This window comes from Sus scrofa, chromosome 6 (genome assembly GCF_054392235.1).
Source record: "Sus scrofa isolate SSC_HxYL_T2T_F1_AM1 chromosome 6, Sscrofa_HxYL_maternal_Yorkshire_Landrace_v2.0, whole genome shotgun sequence".
Taxonomy (NCBI): domain Eukaryota; kingdom Metazoa; phylum Chordata; class Mammalia; order Artiodactyla; family Suidae; genus Sus; species Sus scrofa.
In genome coordinates, this window is record NC_139388.1 from 10,710,246 (window position 1) to 10,729,567 (window position 19,322).

General features: G+C 47.4%; 2 protein-coding genes across 4 annotated transcripts in view; one reads left to right on the forward strand and one right to left on the reverse strand.

The window, feature by feature from the left end:
- Positions 1–19,322, forward strand: part of LOC110260909 (uncharacterized) — a 255,762-nt gene that overhangs the window by 53,424 nt on the left and 183,016 nt on the right. The window lies entirely within an intron of this gene.
- VAT1L (vesicle amine transport 1 like) overlaps positions 11,181–19,322 on the reverse strand; it is a 161,495-nt gene continuing 153,353 nt past the window's right edge. Inside the window, exons 8-9 of the mRNA XM_003126850.7 lie at positions 17,934–18,017; positions 11,181–13,983 (exon numbers count right to left, since the gene is read on the reverse strand). Coding sequence (XP_003126898.3) covers positions 13,885–13,983; positions 17,934–18,017 — 183 coding nt within the window. The 3' untranslated portion in view covers positions 11,181–13,884. The remainder of the gene's footprint in view (positions 13,984–17,933; positions 18,018–19,322) is intronic.

The window sequence follows — 19,322 nt, forward strand, 5'->3', positions numbered from 1 at the left end:
AGACCAGACAAATAAACTGTTTCTCATCACACTTTCACCAACTAGTTAATTTTCCAAGTCTCTCATTTCTTCTGTATTTATTAGTTGGCATTTGACTGTAATTATTTATTATTGGTGGACTTGTAGACTTTTATTTGTGGTTTATATTGAATTACTATCACTATTTATTTTGATGTTCAAATTACTCCATATTTGGGCTGTGTGAGTTCCTAACCTGGCTCCAGTGTATTACTTTTTATTTTCTTTTTACGGCTGCATCTGTGGCATATATGCACGTTCCTAGGCTGGGGGTTGATTTGGAGCTACAACTGCTGGCCTACACCACAGCCACAGCAGCACTAGATCTGAGACTCATCTGCAACCTACACCACAGCTCATGGCAATGCCAGATCCTTCACCCACTGAGCAAGGCCAGGGATCGAACCCGCAACCTCATGGTTCCTAGTCAGGTTCTTAACCCTTCTGAGCCATGGTGGGAATTCCATCTATTGTATTAATATTTATGATGACTTTCTATTTTTTATTGATGTCAAGCTGTATTGATTTTCTATTTATGGTAGTAATAGAATTTTTAAATATATAGTTCTATTTTTAAAGTGAGTTTAAAGGAAAATATTCATGACATGTACAAATAACATTAAGAAAAAGAGTAATGCTACTTACGGTCCAGGTTTGACAAAAATCATGAAAAGGTTGGTATGCACATAGCTAAAATTTGGGAAATACTGCTCTTGTATTATGGGTATGTTGGCTTTATTGATTTATTTTTTGGCACTTCAAATATTTGACCATTGTGTCCCAGTTAAAAACTTAGACTACTTCTAGAATGCCTACCTTTCGATCTGCCCCCTTGGTGCCTTCTTGCTGTCTCTTAGCCCTGATGTGCAGTAATAATGCTTGGCCAGGCTATAGGTCTGAACTTCCAGTGGGAAATAAAGATGCTTACATACGGATGCAACCCGGAGATGAACTGCCTCAGTTACAACCCACCAAGTTATTCAAGGCCCAATTTCTTATTAGGTAGGATTCTTTATTTGCATGATCGAAGTCAGGTCTGGCTGGCTTAGACTCTATGTGTGGGATTGCTCACAGAATCTAAGCCGAGTCTGAAGATCTAGGCATAGGGAAAGGTGGAGACACAGGTGGCTTTGGGGGTCTGGGTAGCAGGGAGTCCAGGAAGTCTCCTCAGGGCACCACTGTCGGGATGAAGGGGCTCCCTTCATTTTCTGTGTTCCCACCTCTTTCCTTGAGCCTCAGATTCATTGCTTAGAGGACACCCATTTGGCCTTCCGGGGAGGAGACCCACTGGCTAGAGGAGGCAGGACACTTTCATTCACAGAATCCTCAACACGACATACAGAGGGCAGGGCCCCTCCCCAGAGAAAAGTCCCCTGCAGTTGACAGAACATGTCACAATCACAAGCGCTTCTTAGGTGCCAGGCGTTCACGGGAGCATTTTGTACCTGCCGACCCCTCATGTACCACATCCTGGTAACATCTCAACATTATTGTGCCCCTTTTACAGAGGGGGCACCAGAGGCCTAGAGATTAAATAACTGGTAACTGTAAGAGTCAGGAGGCAGATCTTCAGAAAGAAAGAAGTACGCTGCAATTGATTCTTAGGAGGCAAAACGTAGAGTGTCCTTTGACTTCCATTCCCTACAGACTGTCTCCATCCCACCCCCCATCTCCTCTCCCAGTTTTGCACCCTAGAGCCCCTGCATCTCTCCCTTTTAGGCTGCTAGCCTGTCCTGGCCATTAGTGTCCCTTTGCCAGCAGTGGCCAGCTGGTTTTTTTTATCTTTGAGTCCTTAACAACACATAGAGCAGGGCCGTGTATAGACACAAGGCTTAGTCAATACTTGCAGAATTTAACTGAATCATCTTAATAATATTTACTTTAGCATAGTGAGCTAGCTAGACAGACAGGCATGGAGATTCTGAGTGGGAATAGGAGCTTTAGATATACTTAAAATTTTTTTTATTAAAGTTTATTTGATTTAAACTTTTTATTTATTTATTTTGTCTTTTGTCTTCTTAGAGCCACACCCCCGGCATATGGAGGTTCCCAGGCTAGGGGTCTAATCAGAGCTGTAGACACCGGCCTACACCACAGCCACAGCAACCCCAGATCCAAGACGCTTTTGCCACCTACACCACAGCTCACGGCAATGCTGGATCCTTAACCCACTGAGCTAGGCCAGGAATCACACCCGAAACCTCATCGTTCTTAATCGGATTCGTTTCTGCTGCACCATAATGGGAACTCCTAAACTTTTTTTTTTTTTTTAATGGCCACACCTGAGACATATGGAAATTCCCAGGCCAGGGATCGAATCTGAGCTACAGCTGTGGCAAGGCTGGATCCTTTAATCCACTGTGCCAGGCTGGGCATTGAACCTGTGCCTCTACCGCAACTCAAGCCTCTGCAGTCGAATTCTTTACCCACTGTGCCACAGCAAGAACTCCAATATTCATCTAGTTAACAATTAAACACTCAGTGTCGATTCGATGGTGCACTGGCTTCCTGCATTGCTAACTGATTATTCTCAAGGATCATTGGGATTTTCTGACGTCTGCCCCCAAAGACAACAGACAAACCAGCTCTTCACATCAGCAGTCAACCTCAGCATGAGCCTGGGCTCAGTAAATAGGTCTTTATGTTTGTTTTTGCAAAGATGAAGAGATCAGATTTACTGCGGTTGTGCGTATTGGTCGTTATCCTGTTTCACAGCATAGCCCTTGACCTCCTCAGGGTTGCTGGACCTCATCCTGCTGGCCTTGGGTGGAATGCTCCAGAATCAGGAAAACAGCAATAATCCCTTCTCAGTCCCTGGGTAGACGTTTGAAAAACTAAGAAGGGCTGGCTCCAGAGGTCATTTTCATTGACAGTAGCTTAGATTTGGGATAATTTTTCCACCTTCTTAAGTAGTATTGTGCATTTTCAGTGACTTGGGCCTTAAAAAGAGCTTCATTTTGATTTCTGAGCCCAAATTCTGGAAACTCAGTTGCTGTGTGCATGTTGGGGTACTTTATTTAATTTCTCTGGCTTCATTTTGTCATCAGTAAAGTAGGGATTTTATCACTTACTGTAGAGTGTTGTTATGAGTAAACTTGCAGAGTTAATATGTGCAAAGTGCTATTATCTTTACTTGGTTCCTCCAAAGTAGCCCCCAGATGAGGACATGGGTGCAGCCAGTTCACGTGGAAGGTGATCTCAAGAAGCAGGAGTGGGGCTGTAGGAAAAATGAACTAAGGAAGGAAGAAAAGCCACTGAGTCAGTCACTGTCATGGGCAACTTGGGCTCAGTCCCACTGAGGGAACCCTTGAGATGCTCTGTGAAGGAAATCTGGGCATTTATCCACTAGCTCCCATCCTCCATGGTTGAGGCTGCCCCAGGGGGTGTTACCCCCTGCTCCCCACCCAGTCCCCACCGTGGTAACTCTAGGTTACCTTTGCCCATCTGTGCCCTATGATACTGGAGTTGAAAGAAGGCGCAGAAGAAGAAAGATCAGGGCAAGGTGTGGAGGTGGGAAGCAGTCAGCGGGCCAGGAACTGCCTCCAGCTGCAGGTGGACTCAGGTCTCAGGTGATCCAGACAATATGTGGGGAGGCATCACTGGTGACTTCCATAGGGGCTTAAAGCAGTGTCTGGAAAATAAAACTAATGAAGAAAAAAGCCAACCAACCAACCAAACAAAAAACGGTGTCTGATGCACAATGAGTCCTCAACAGACTACAGTGGACACAGTTTCAACTGCCTAGCAGCCCATCCTGTAGGGATCTCTCTCTGTCAATCCGGTTGCCCGCACCTACCCTGACCAGTCCCAGAGGTGGGCACATGACCCAGGCTAGCCAATCAGAATAGCCACCCTTCTGCTTCACTGATTGGCTGATGGAGGAGCATGTGACCCAGGCCAGCTAATCAGAGCCTTCCTGAGGGTACCAAGATTCACACCAGAGCCAACGGGAGGAAGGTTTTTGTCCTTGGGTGAGGGTGGGGAGGTGAGGGTTGGGGAGGAATGAGCACCTGTCAGGAGGATGTTAAGTTGGAACTGCCAGCCTCCATCTCCCCCAGCTGCTGAGAAGAAACCTGTCCATTACACCGTGTGCTGGGTCCTAGATGGGACTCTATACTTTGTGGCTGAGTGAACATGAGCTGGCCACCTAGCCCCTCTGGAATTTAGTGTCCTCAGTCTTGTAGCAGGGGCGTGGACTACTTTTCAAGATACTGTTCTGATTCCATGAGAATATGTGTAAAATGCCTGGCAAATAGCAAATCCTAAATCTTAGTTTTCTTTCCATGCTCTGCCTTCTTCATTCACTTTCACTCTATGGAAATCTCAAAGCTCTAAGCTGGGACAGTTTTCTGAAAATGATTTCAAGCCTATGTGAACACGAGTGTTTGTGAGTATGCCACACGGGTCATGGTGCTCTGTTGGTTTTGACTTCCACTCCAGTAGGTAGTGATTTACTTTTTGGGGTCCTCCATAGAGGTCCAGCTCTCCAGAGAAAGCCTGCATCGCCAGCCCTTCTTTGTTTTCCTCCTGAAAGGTGTTCTTTTTCTCCCACTCAAACCTGTGTAGTGTCTGTCCTAACTCATGACCAGATAGGCTACGGATGGACTCTGGGAGACTCACCAAAGAAATGTTATTCCAGTATGCCCCCACGTCTGATCTGCCTCCCCAAACTGGACCGAGTGAAATTACTGTGTTGATTTGGAGACGGTTTCCCATGTTCTCCTCTTACTTGGAAACATTTTCCAGTAATTCCTTGATTAATCCCCCTTTTTTAGTAAAAAAAAATCAAGAACTGAGCTGTGGTGGCTCAGTGGTTAACGAATCCGACTAAGAACCATGAGGTTGTGGGTTTGATCCCTGGCCTCACTCAGTGGGTTAAGGATCCAGCATTGCTGTGAGCTGTGGTGTAGGTTGCAGATGTGGCTTGGATCTCTCCTTGCTGTGGCTCTGGCGTAGGCCAGCGGCTACAGCTCCTATTGGACCCCTAACCTGGTAACCTCCATATGCCACAGGTGCGGCCCTAAAAGGTCAAAAAAAAAAAAAAACAAAAAACTAGAACCGTTGAAGGGATAGTAATGGGTTTCTAGAATCCATTCTTATTGCTCTTTTATTTCTTCTCTGATGCACACGTAGCTAAACGGCCCATCCCATGAACCTGCCCTTCCCTGCTCCACCCATGTGCCCTAAAAATAGTTGCTTCTCCTGGACCACCTGCTTCACTTGCTCCTGATGGACATTATTCATCAAATATAGGGATCTTTATCACTCAGCCCACATAAGCTCCCAGTACCAAGGCAGACTCTACAAATAAATTGCCCTTGGCACAAGACATAAAATTTATTTGTCATATCATTGAATTTTAAACTCCTGATTGCGTGGAAGAGACTATGTATTTCTTACTTTTCCTGCTGAAACACTAAAAATATTGTGTAGAAAACATGGGAGGTATTTGATTAGTGTTTGTTGAATGCATGAAAAAACTTGTTTTGAAAGCATCTACCATCTGCCTTCCGTGTTGGAACTTGAGTGTCACGGTTTCAATCTGGCTACGTGTATATACTTTTACTTTTGATCTTCATAATGATTCTAGGACATAGGCAGTATGATCATTCCCCCTTCAGTTGGGGGAAGCTCAAATGCCAAGCCATTTGCCTAAATTTGATTCTTGATTTGCAAAGATTCCAGGGTTTAGGCTCTGAATCACAACACACGTGGGTGATTATGCATGTGGTACTGGGGTTTCACTTGCTCCTGTCTGAGTCACTCCTTTGTTTGGGTGTTTGGGTGCCAATTTGAACAAGTCATAGGACATACTTCCCAGAATCTTTGCTTGGCTGGTAGTAGGAGCTCTGTTCATTCTACTGAAGGCAGAGAATGTAAAACATTTATGTCTTAGATGGTTCAGGCTGCTCTAACAAAATATCATAGGTGGGGTGGCTTATAAACAACCAAACTTTATTTCTTCCAGTATGGAGCCTGGAAGTCTGAGAGCAAAGGGCCAGCATGGTCAAGTTCTTGAGAGAGTTCTCTTGTGGGTTATGGACTTCTGATACCCTTGTCTCCATGAGAGAGAGAGGGGGTGGGGGGAAGGAGAAAGGGAGAGGGAGGGGGCGGAGGGAGAAAGGGAGGAAGCGAGCTCCCTCATGACCCTTGTAAGGGCACTAATCCCATTCATGAGGCTCCACCCTCAGGCCTGCCCCTAACCCTGATTACCGCCTAACCCATCTCATGCGGGAGGGGGAGGGCTTCAACCTCTGACTTTTGGAGGAACGCATTAAATCCATAACAACTTATTTTTTCTTTTCCCACAAGCACATCCACAAGTGAGATATTGAGATCTATAGATTATCTCTTGTTTGTTTTGTTTTTTGTTTCATTTTAAAGAAAAGGGGTGGGGGAGCTACTAAGTATTTCCTAACCATCCCATTTTCCCGGCACTGGCACATAAGGGTAAGGAAAGAAAGCTAGTGTTTATTGTGCTCACTAGGTGGGTACCAGGCACAAAGCTGCGTGCTCTAAGTCCATTATTTTCATGAACAACGACTACTCAGCTTAAAGGACTTCACTCAGGCATCCCCCCTTCCAGGGACACTGTCCTCCATCGCGGAGTCGTCTCCTCCCTGCCTTGTGCCCCACTCTGCCCCCTGGCGTTGCCTCTTTGCGTCGGTGTTATGTATCTTGGAGTCCATTTCTGTCTTCCTCTAGCTAGACCTGCCTGTCCCAGACGAAAGCATCTGTCACAAGTGCTGCTGGGCATCTGAAATGTGTCTAGTGCAAACTGAGATATACTATGTGTATATAATACACACTGTATTTTGAAGTCTTAGGATGGAGGCTAATAAGATATCTCATTCATCACCCTTAGTTGACTCTGTGTTGAATCGATGACATTCTATACATATTAGGTTAAATAAAATATTACTAAAATTAAATTTGTTTCTACTTTTTAAAATGTGAACTGAACTTCGTTATGTGGCTCATATTGGTATTTTTATTGGATAGCAAAGTTTCAGCCTGCAAATTTCTTGAGGGAAGACCTCTGTCTTAGAGGCAGACCTCGTACTGTAGGTTCCAGATCACCCCCAAAAAGTTAATATTGCAGTAAAGAGAGTCATATGAATTTTTTGATTTCTCAGTGCATATAAAAGTTGTGTTTACACTATAGTATAGTCTAGTACATGTGCAATAGCATTATGTCTTTAAATCAATGTACATACCTTAATTTTAACATATTGCTTAAAAAAGCTGCCAGTCTTTAGCGAGGCAGCTTTTTGCAGCAGTAACATCAAAGACCACTGATCACAGATCCCCATAGCCAATGTAAAAAAATGAAATTTTGAAATGTTGCAAGAATGGCAAAAATGTCACACAGAGACATGAAGTGAGAAAATGCTGTTGGAAAAATGGCACCAATAGACTTGCTTGACGCAGGGTTGCTAAACCCCTTCAATCTGTAAAAAAGACACAATTTTTGCGAAGCACAGTAAAACAAAGTGTGCCTGTATTTTCTCTATTTCTAGGACCTAGAACAGGATCCTGCACCCAATAATGTTCATTAAAAATCTGTCGAACCAACATGTGGTTTTGTTTAACTTAGAGCCAGGATCTTCTGGCCCCAAGAAAGAAGAGACTGGAAATTTAGTAGCAAGATGCCAATGAAGTAACTTCTCATGGTCCGAGGGAGGGGCATGTTGGTGGTGTCCTCTGAGCAGAAACTACTCTCCAAGTCAAGAAACCAATTAACAAAGCAAAAAACCAGGAGCTCCCACTGTGGCCCAGTGGGATCAGTGATGTCTCCAAAGGGCTAGGATGAGGGTTCGATCCCTGGCTGGCATAGTGGGTTAAGGATCCAGCATTGCTGCAACTGTGGCATAGGTCGCAACTGCAGCTTGGATTTGGAAAAGAGGGTAGTATGAGCTAATGGAATAGGTGCCGTGGGGGCAGGGATTAGTAAACCTGGGAAGTAGATTTCAGAAAGCCTCAAACCCTTCCCCTTGGACTTCAGAATAGAGGCTACATTCCATGGAAGCATCGTAGTAGGAGCCGTGGGTACCTGTCCCCATCTCCCCAGTGCGCACACCCCAGTGCCTTCTTGTGGGAAGGTCAAGATCTTCAGGGAATCTGGAGATCCCTGGCAGCTCCGTGGGTTCAAGATCCAGAATTGCCACTGCTGTTTGATCCCTGGCAGCTGGTATTTTTCAGGCCATGGATGCAGCCAAAAACAAAAAACAAAAAAACCCCGCAAAGAGCATCAGAGAATCCACACACTTGTTAGGGAGTTGCCCTTGCCTGGGGATGTGTGGGGCTTGATGAGATCCAGAGCGTCCTCCTCTTTTACGTGGGGCAGCTCCCCGCTCCCCCACAGAGCTGTCCTGCTCATCCACACACCCTGAACTGGCTTCTTCTCCTTCCAGTTTTATGCTCCCTCTCTCCCACCTGTGCTCCTTGGGATCACCTCCCAGTCTGGCTGACATCCAAACCCTTGTTTCAATGTCTGATTCTGGAGGGTGCAAACCAGGGCACAGGAGTCCAGGTACTTGATGTCTATTTCTGGACCACCTTTAGGCTCATCTCTTTCTCTCTTTTATCTTTTTAGGGCCATACTCACAGCATATGGAAGTTCTCAGGCTAGGGGTAGAATTGGAGCTATAGCTGCCGTCCTACACCACAGCCACAGCCACGCCAGATCCGAGATGCATCTGTGACCTACACCGCAGCTCATGGCAATGGCAGATCCTTCACTCACTGAGCGAGGCCAGGGACCGAACCTGCATCCTCATGATACCAGTCAGATTCTTAACCCACTGAACCACGATGGGAACTCCCTAAACTCATCTCACATTCTGAACCCCACCTGTACTCCGTAATCACCAACACACCCGCAGGCTTTCGTGTCCCACCACTGCACAACCTTGTTCCCTGCCATGGAAACCCGGGACCATCAGTTGGGCTCTCAAAGGTCTCCTACCCTGTTCGGATTTCCCATCATGCCTTTCTCCACCTCCACCCTCACAAGTGTGAATTTCAGCCACGCTCTTCTGCTCTTCATTCTTCCAATACATCCTCCAAAATTTCTTATCTCCTTGCTTTTGTGCGAATGTTTCCCTCTGCCCCAAATGGCTTTTGAAAAGTTTACCTCCGCGCTAACCTCATCCGCACAGCTAAAAAGAACTTTGTATCCAACGGCAAGTCCTCGTCCCCATTCTCGGAGTTCTAAGTGAAGGTGTGGATCTTAGCTGAAATTCCAGTTTTTCCTGCGGGCCTGGCTGACATGAGACAGTGCACCACCACTGGCTATGTGAAGCCATGAGCTTTGGACAGAGTACATAAGTATTACATGAGAACATACCAGAAAATTCTTTGTACAGGGATTTTTGCAAGAATTTCACCGACAGTGCAACTGACTTTTCTACCTTGTAAATTCAAGGTTATGTATGTGGTGTTTTATTATTTTATTTTTTATTTTTTGGTCTTTTTAGGGCCACTCTGCAGCACATGGAGGTTCCCAGGCTAGGGGTCTTATCGGAGCTGTAGCCACTGGCTTATGCCAGAGCCACAGCAATGCAGGATCTGAGCCATGTCTGCGACCTACACCACAGCTTACACCAACATCGGATCCTTAACCCACTGAGTGAGGCCATGGATGGAACCCGTGTCCTCATGGATGCTAGTCAGATTCATTTCCGCTGAGCCACGATGGGAACTCCTGTATGTGGTGTTTTATTGACATGGAACCTAGCTGTAATTTTTTTTTTTTTTTTTTTTTTTTTTTTTTTTTTTTTTTTTTGCTTCCCGCCGAGAAACAAAGCAACCATGGCCAAGTGTCCCTAATCACGAATTCCTCCTTCATGAAATCTTTGCCGTTCATTGGAGATTTGCCTTTGTGCATCTCTTTGATAACCCTGAGGATACGGGGTCATGGAAGTGAAAATGGTTGAGATGTGTGAGGTTTTTTTTAAGGACTGCACCTGCAGCATATGGATGTTCCCAGGCTAGGGGGTCACACTGGAGCTGCAGCTGCAGACCTACACCACAGCCACAGCAATTCAGGATCTGAGCCTCGTCTGTGGCCTACGTCACAGCTCATGACAACGCCAGATCCTTAACCCACTGAGCAAAGGCAGGGATCAAACCTGCATCCTCATGAATCCTAGTCAGGTTCATTACTGCTGAGCCACGATGGGAACTCCCAAGATGTGCGAGTCTTAAAGTCAGTACTTGGATGGAGGGCCAGACTTAAAAAAAAAAAAAAAAAAACACCAAAAAATACAAACCAAAAACCTAGCAAGTTTCTTGTGCATATTATTTGCTACAAAGCAAAACAAGTTGACAAACATATCCTTGAAATGAGAGGAAAGAGAATCCCTGGACAGTTTCTAGTGAGCAGGAGATGGTCATTTGAAGTGCATTGTCTGTTACCCTTATTTAAGCCAAGAAGCAGCATGATGGGGCAGCTAACAGCATGGATTCTGGCTTGGCTCCAAATCCTGCTTCCATCACTTACTAGCTGTGTGATCTTCGTGCAAGACCTCAGTCTTCAGTCTTGTCATCTACAAAATGGGTGTAATGATTAACGCCACCTTTCAGGGCTATTAGGAGGGAAAGAGAGTTTATATATATATATAAATATGTATATATATATGAATAAATTATATATATTTTAATAGCATAGTGGGTATCTCATAAAAATACTTTATAATGATCATTATTATATGATGTCTTTAATAGTTCTTTTATGTAGTGGTGCCACTTTCTTGCTTGAGGGAAGTTGAATGGCTTTTTTTATTATTTATTTATGTATTCACTTTATGGCTACACCTGCAGCATATGGAAGTTCCCAGGCCAGGGACTGAATATGAGATGCAGCTGCAGCCACGCTGGATCCTTTAACTCACTGCACTGGGCTGTAGATGGAGCACTTCCGCAGGGACCCAAGCTGCTGCTGTTGGATTCTTAACCCACTGTGCCACAGCGGGAACTCCAGAATATCGTTTCATCTCAACTCCTATTTTCGCTACGTAGCCTTTAGTTTCTCCTCTGAAGATTTGTCCATGACCTGTGTTTTCTCTTTTCTTTTGTCGTCGCCCATTTTTTGCATTTTAAGAATGGGGCTGCTTTCCCCACACCTGCTGATGTGAGGGAACTTATGCCAGGCGAGGTTATGCTATGCTGAATACTTTATTTATATTTTTTATGTAAACATAATTTGCTTTGTAGGCACAATATAACAAAAGCTCTAAAGCCACAAATACATGAGACAATGTTTCCGTTCACTCCCATCAAGCTGAAGTTACAGAGAAGCCTTCACAGTTCCTTTAAGGCAACCTGAGACACTCTCGACCCTTCCCTCAGAAAACCAACCACGTGACAGCAAAGACGATGCTTCAAAGGAGAATGTGTTGAAGGGTTAATTTGGACATTTTATTTTTTTTCCCTATTCTTCATGGCCTAAGTTGATCTTATTGGTCAGACTCTAGTGTGTCTTCTACTTCTGCATCCTAAGGAGACACAGGGTTTTCTTGGACTATTCAGCCTAACTTAAGAGTATTGTCTTCACCTTATCGCTGAGAAAACAGATTTGGAGAAGAATGTCTTCTCACGCTCATCCTCTGGACATCACGAAGGTCAGCTGGATTCGGAACGGAGCCTTCCCTCTCCCCTGGAGAAGAGCCCTGATGCGCCTAGTGGGTCTTTTGTTCCCCCAGCCCTAAAAAATGCCGTCTCTGTCCAGCTCACCAGGAATGTCACTTGGCTAGCGGTTCTGAAGAACCTCATTGGCCGCTTGGTTATGGGAGAAACATGACCAATAATACAGCCTTTAGTGAAAGTGCTGGGGGTGTGTGTGGGTAGGGTGTGTATAGCCTGCATGTGGTCTTTCTAAATGGAATGCTGGCGAGTCCCGGACTAGGAAGGGACCCTCAGGTCATTGTCTTCCTTGCAGACACGCTTTGCTCCGTCTTCACGGCTCATATGCACCTTCACAGTGAGGAGACACCTCCTTCAGATACATACCTGGCACGCATCCGTCATCAGCACAAGCTTAGGATAGGAAACAACAGAACACGGGTGATGGGGTGACATTTGTTTCCAACGGACTGAGGGAGGAAAAGAGGCAATCGCTGAAATGCGTTCACTGCCATCCCTGGGGGAAGTGGCGGGGGGGGTCTACCCTAAGAGTCACTGGTGGAGAGCCTGGGCAACGTAGGAACCCTCGGAGATCCTCCAGAGTGCAGTTGAGTCTCTGGCCTCGTTGGTGGGTGATGGCGTCCACCCTCTGGGACAGCAATACCGGAAGGAGAGGATGAGGGACCCCACGCCACCCCCCACCCCCCACCCACTCCCCCGTGGAGACTCTGAGCCTCGTTTTCTTCCTCCAGAGGAACTGGTCACCTCAAGTCATGTCACATGGCACAGGGGCGGAGTGTGGGAGCTGGAAAGTTAATCACGGGGATGCCAGCAAGTAGTTTGGTCCCTGATTCCCAACAAGCAGGGCCCTGCAAAAAGTCTGCACCATAATTTGAGATCTCAGAGGAGAGGAGCGCGCCTTCGGCCTCAGCTACGACACATCAGCCTTTTGTATCACTAGAGTCTGTTACTGGTTGGAACGTGCTTTGGCAAGAAAAAGAGGTACTCACTGATTCCCCCCCCCAGTATGGTCTCCAAAGGAGGTCTTTGGGGGAGTCCAAGGTGCAGGTGGCTGTTCTGTACCAGGAAACGAAACTAGCCTCATCCGCCATGCCAATAGCATGGCACGAACACAGGCAAGCCTCAATGCTGACTTCTGAAATAATCCCACTCCTGGTGAGTTTTCCTAACGTTCTTTTTTTTTTTTTTTTTGGCTTTTTGCCATTTCTTGGGCCGCTCCTGTGGCATATGAAGGTTCCCAGGCTAGGGGTCCAATCAGAGCTGTAGCCACCGGCCTACACCAGAGCCACAGCAACGTGGGATCCGAGCCGTGTCTGCAACCCCCACCACAGCTCATGGCAACGCCGGATCATTAACCCACTGAGCAAGGGCAGGGATCGAACCCGCAACCTCATGGTTCCTAGTCGGATTCGTTAACCACTGCGCCACGACGGGAACTCCTTTTCCTAACATTCAAATGAAATACATAAGGCGGAGAGAGGAGCCTGCTCATGAGATGTGGTTTCAGAGGCGGAACCTCTGTGGCTGGTCCTCACACTTCTGCTGTTGACCCATCTTCTATCCTGAAAAACCCACACTGCTTTCCCTATGTTTATGGTTAAGAACCAGCGAAGGGATCAAGCATCAGAGGATGAGAGAAGGATGGCTGAAGCCTTTCGACCATGAAACAAATGAATGTCAGGAGGTTGCCTCTTCAATGGGAAGAAGGAAAGGACTCCTTGAAGAGATCTTAAACTTACTGGCTCATGGCACCACCTCCTGGCCTGCCCTCTTTCTGCCAGCCACATTGGCAGGTGCTCTTGTTGGGAGCCTGGGTGGCTGGCAGCAAAAAGTTCTAGGACCTGGATGGCGCCCCCTGATCACACCTTTCAGTCCAATCCTGTCTTTGCCCCTGGCTGGTCTCTTAAGCATTGGACCTGTGGCCTGGGATGAGTTTGCAAGGCTGTTCTAGAACTGTAGAGGACCCAAGGATGGATGGTTTGGAAATGGGGCGGGGGCAGGGAAACACACAGAGTGGGAGGGACGTAATACTGCACGGGGTGGGCTTGGCACTTAATTTCAGAAACAACAGTGATCAACAGCTTTTTAGCTCAGCTGACTGCAGACAAACACAACACGCACTGGACTACAGCATTTGTTCACGGGGGCACGGAAGAGTTTTCTCAGCCGGCTCCTCTTCCTCCAGAGCATCCTTCACAGCCTCCTGCCTGGGTCCCGGGCTTACTGGATAAAAGGCATCCTCTCTTTGTTCTCGCCGTCCCCCTCGTGGTCCTCTTCCTCTTCGCCTGCCTCGCTGGTCTCCGTGCTGTCATTGGCCATCTGTAATTCAAGAGGACTCTTTAGAGGGCTCCGCCATCTGTCTCCTACCTGCTCTGAGCATCTGCTGGAACCCTGTGGAAAGGACTTCTTCCAGGGCTGAGCGTTAGGTCACCTGCCTCCCCAGGAAGAAAGTATGGTCCCAGCTGACTTATGTGGGGTACCCCAGGAAGACTCTGAGATAGCATTGAGCACAGGTTTTGGGAACTGGGAAGATGCGCCCGGGAGGCCCTGGTCAGGAGGAAGGGAAGGAGACGAGAAAGGTGAAGAAGCTGGCACAGGATGTATGAATCTTTAGCCCCTGCTCCTGCCGTGAGCAACTGGGGCTCGGTCTTGCTGGGCCCACTGGGAGGCAGTGAGGGACACACATCTCGATTGCCCCACAGTAATGACGAGGCAGGGAGCACTTCAGGTGGGTTATCTCCCTGGCATTCTGGCCCATCCTGTGTGTAGCCCAAGCATCTCCCATGGCCAGAGGAGGCTCTCAGGCAGAGAGGGGCAGGAGCCAGCAGGACACCACCAGCATGCAGGGCAACGGGAGTGCCAAGGGGCATGAGCAGGCCCTGACAGCATCCACCGCACAGGCTGGTCAGGGTTCAAATTCTGCCGCTGTCACTTCTTACAAGCCAGAAGGCTAGTAGTAACAAATGTGTGTTTATCTGCTCTGCTGTCTACATTCCCCGCTGGAATGTCCTTTCTGTGAAGATGTGGATTCTTTCTAGTTCTGCCTATCTGTCTGTCTGCCTGTCTGTCTATCCACTCATCCACCCATCCTTCATCCCTCCGTCCATCTACCTACCTATCATCACCAGCACCTGGCACACCTGTCACACCTGTCACACCTCTCTGTCTCCATTTCCTGCATCATTGCAATGGGGATAAACCCATCTGCCTTATAAAGTTCTCGTGAGAACCAAGTGAAACAAAGGGAAATGGTGTGTCTGGAGCACCTGGCAAATTACCGAGCACATGACATTCCAAACATATACGTTCAAACCATCCTAGTCCTATGCATGTTCAGCCCCTTTATAAACGATGCCTTAGATTTCTTGTTCCTGGATCCTGATCTTGGTCATTTATCCGGAACCCCCGATCCCCCTAACCTAGGTCCCTCCCTGCCTGCTCTCACCACTTCCTCATACAAATAGGAATCAGCCCTTGAATCTCAGCACCTCCCCCACCCCCCCGCCACCACCACCACATGGTCTGACCTGGAACTGGACCTTCCCCTCCCAGCAGCTGCACAGGCTTCTCCCTGGAGCACCAGCCTTCCACCCTCCAGTCTGCTCAGTGCCTGCTTTCCCTTTAGCTCTCAGCCACATCCTCAAAGAAGCCTTCCCAGACTTCCCTGAGGGGAGCTGCCCCCCTGTTGTGAGCCCTTCTTTGTGGCACAGACCCAGAGCTGCAGTGCCCCATGTATGGATGGCTTGTTGACTGATGTCCCCCTGCTCCACCATGGCAACTGTATCAACAAGGGTGATGACCTGGTCTCCTGCTTCCTTCCAGATGTGTCCTCTGCAACTGCTTCAGTGCCTGACACACACTAGGTATGCAGTGCATACTTTTAGAATAATGAATGCATAATTGTGAGAGCTCTCCCTTATTAGCATATATTCCATATCCACCAAGGTACCCGGTGACTCATGCCCATCCCCCCCTTTTCTCAACAACCATGCAGTAGCCATAGTTGTAACTATTGCCATTAGTTCTGTTCTGTGGCAGCGCACAGGGAGACTAGTGATGGAATTAAAAAGTTGTGGGGCCGCAGAGGTCAGCAGCCTGCAGAGGTCGTCATTGTTCTCCAGGGCACTGGTGAGATGGCCAGGACCAGAGCAGGGCTGCCCCTGAGGCCATGGGGTCTAGAGGAAGCAGCCCCATGGCTGCTCTGACCCCATAGGCATTATGAGATGAGCCCAGCTCTCCTCTGGTCCAGCCTCAACAAGAGAAGGCCCCATGCATAAGAGATGCTCTCAGGGCCTCCCGGCAAGTCCACATCCAGAGCCATGAGCAGCAATGACCTTCTGCCAGCAGGCTGCCCCATGTCTCAAAGCCCAGCGAGTTTCCAGAGGAGGGCGTGTGCCCTGCCGTGGGTTTAGCTGGGCAGATTCAGGGATTCAGGGCCCTTCTGATAGGAGAAGGTGCCTGTGGGAGCCTCTTGCTGCCCGCTTGCCAATACCTACCGAGTGGGGAGTAACAGGTTCCCGTTGACCATGTGCTGTGTCCTCTCGCGTTTGGTCCTAGCCCTTGAAATTGACCTTGACCATCTGCTCTCTCTCCTTCAAGTCTGATCTCCATCTAGATGGGATGAGGCCCCTCCCACCAAGAGACACTCCAAGTACCACAGATCTAATTGGCCCATTCTGCAGCATCTCTAGGTCCCAGGGGGTAAGAGCACTCCTGATACTCAGGAACAAGAACAACGACATATGCCAAGGAAGGTCCTGGGCCCTCTCTCCGAAAGGTGGCTTTTCAGGTCCTGCTCTGTTGAGAATCCTGCTCTGGTCAAACAGCCCAGCAGGACCTCATGTATGATGGACAAGCAGGAAGCCAGGAGCAGCTGTTTTCTGCTTGAAAGCAACAAGCCATCTGGGAGGGCTCTAGACGCCCCCTCTGTTGATGCAGCTGCAATAGACTTGGTCATGTGTTTAAAGAACAGAACACAGATGCCCAGAAGACCTGGGATCCTAGCCTAACCCTGATCCCTCATCTGTCTTCAAACATTTGCTGGTCCACTCCTGAACTTAGTAAACATTTAAAAAACCATATTGATATGGTTACTAGTCACACATTGAAAATATCCTCTCGTTAAATCGTCCTTCATTCCCTAAAACGGCCGTCATACCTAGACCACATCCTAGTTACAAAACCCATGCATTGAAAATATACTCATTGGTGTTCCCATCATGGCTCAGTGGTTAACGAACCTGAGTAGTATCTGATGTAGGTTCGATCCCTGGCCTCGCGCAGTGGGTTAAGGATCTGGCATTGCTGTGAGCTGCGGTGTAGGTCGCAGACTTGGCTCGGATCCTGTGTTGCTGTGGCTGTGGAGTAGGCTGGGATTCGACCCCTAGCCTGGGAACCTACATATGCTGTGGGTGCAGCCCTAAAACAAAAAGACACACAAAAAAGCAAATATACTCATTGGACTACAACATCCTAGGATTTGAGTTCTTTTATCAACCACTGATGCAACTTCGAGACTACACATGCAAGAAAACAAACCAAAACACCCTTCCTAAGTATTTTCTTGGTTAAATCTTTCCTAGAACTTTGTATGTTTGAGACAGTGTTTTATGCATGCCATTTTAATGGGCTTATGAGAATGTCTCAGTCTCCGGTTTGCAGATATGGGAGGCTGAAGCCAGAAAGGCAAAGGAAATTGCCCAGGTCATGCACAGGGGCTCAGCGCTGGGCTCTGGATCCGGGCAGTTTGGTGGAAGTCTGTGTGGAAGACCCTTGCAGGAGTGTCTGGGATGTGAGTGTGACATGCTTCACTCCAGGTGGGGTTCCTGCATGGAAGGGTATCATCCTGATAAAAGAAAACCAAAGGGATGGAACCATCGGGGGGCATCTCGGAAGCAGACGGCGTCATTACTTTGGGCATCTGAATGTGAACTTATTCTGTTTTATCAGGAATCCCTTCCACTCGTGGCAGCCAAGAGTGAGCAGGTGTAAGAGACGTGGGGCGTGGTTTCCGTCGTCTCCTGACTACAGTCAGATTGCTCTTGAAACGTTCTTCCCCAAGCATTTTCCTTTCCTCCCTAGTGTTCATCCCCTTTGTGACCAGTCCCTCACTTGGGCATTCATTTGGTTACCTCTGGTTTCCTCCGCCAGCCCTGGCCGGCGGACCCCTGTCTGCACTTCCGTCCACCCCACCTGCCCACCCCCCTCTTGTGCCTGCACCTGCTGGACTCTGATCTTGAACTGAACAGATCCCTCTGCTTTTGACTCACCAGTGGAGTCGGGGTCTTTTCTACATCCAGAATTAATTTGCCGATATTGCCTCGGTCGTGGATCCGCTGCATGGCCTCCTTCACCTGAGAGAGAGGGAGAGAAAAACAGAAGCGCTGTTTAGGTAAGATGGCACCCAAGTGAAAAAGAGGGCCTGGAAAAGCCAAGCCACCCTCTGCCCACCAGGGGGCGCTGCGGTTCAAGTTTAGCAGCTAAGCTAGCGATGGTTTCCAATGGCGCGTGCAAATAAATTCGGGTTGTCATTCTGGCTCTCTGATCTTATGCAAGCAATTTGACTTCCTGGGTCTGAAAATGAGAAGGATAGCTCCTGAAATAAAAAGATGAACATTTTTTTAAAAAACAACAACAACAAAAAGCCAGCAACGGGAGGCGGGTCCTGTGGAGTTCCGAGAGTTACACGCTGTAGAGTGGCAGGGCACTTTAGCCAGAGTAAATTTTGACCAATGAAATTATTTTTTCGAGGGTCATTTTTGCCCTGCTTATCTAAATGTTATATAACCCTGGGTCGTAGTTTGCTTAAAATGATCCATTACACAGGTTGAACTACTTTGAGGAAAATTCCCATGGTTCCTGGAAATTTTGTTTTCTTTTAAGTAGAAGTTTCCACAGATGTAATATTTTATCCAGTGGAAGAGTACCTTCTGTTTCCTTGCCAATGAGGGGAGCTTGTCAGACAAGTACTTAGCTGCCTCCTGGGTCCCTCTAAATAAAGCAAGTGTGCCTATGTAATCGGATTTAAGCTTTGAGCCTTTCATTCGGTTGCTGTATGGAGAATGACCTCTAGGGGGTGCTGTGAGGATTAAATAAAATAAGGAAATGGAAACAATGCCAGTGCTTGCACAGTGTCTTCCACACCACTTCGTGATATCTACATGGAAACGCAACATCTCTTGACTTAAAAGAAAAAAAAAAAGATCTAGTCGAAGTATTTGCGGGCGGTGGTGGAAGGTATGGGTGCACGCCCGTGGCATGTGGAAGTTCCTGGGCTAGCCATCCAGCGCATGCCACAGCAGGGACCCAAGCCACTGAAGTGCCAATGCCGGGTCCTTAACCCGCTGCGCCACCAGAGAACTCCTAGTTGAAATGTTTTTTTACTGAAGCCTCAGGTTTTTAAATATTTTTGTTATGCACTCATTTCAGTCCACAAATATTCCCTAAGTGCTGCTTATGGGCTAGAGGCTATGGTTTAAAAATTTTTAAGTAAGCTAGGGTGTCTGCCTTTGAAGAACTTAGTTTGGGGCGGATGGAATGGTGTTTGCTTACATAAAAAGCAAAGCCATCTTCTCATTTGAATAAAAACTTGACAGAGCCATTAAAATGTAACGTATTCTAATTGCTTTTCTGGGACTTTATCCTAGAGACATAATTCA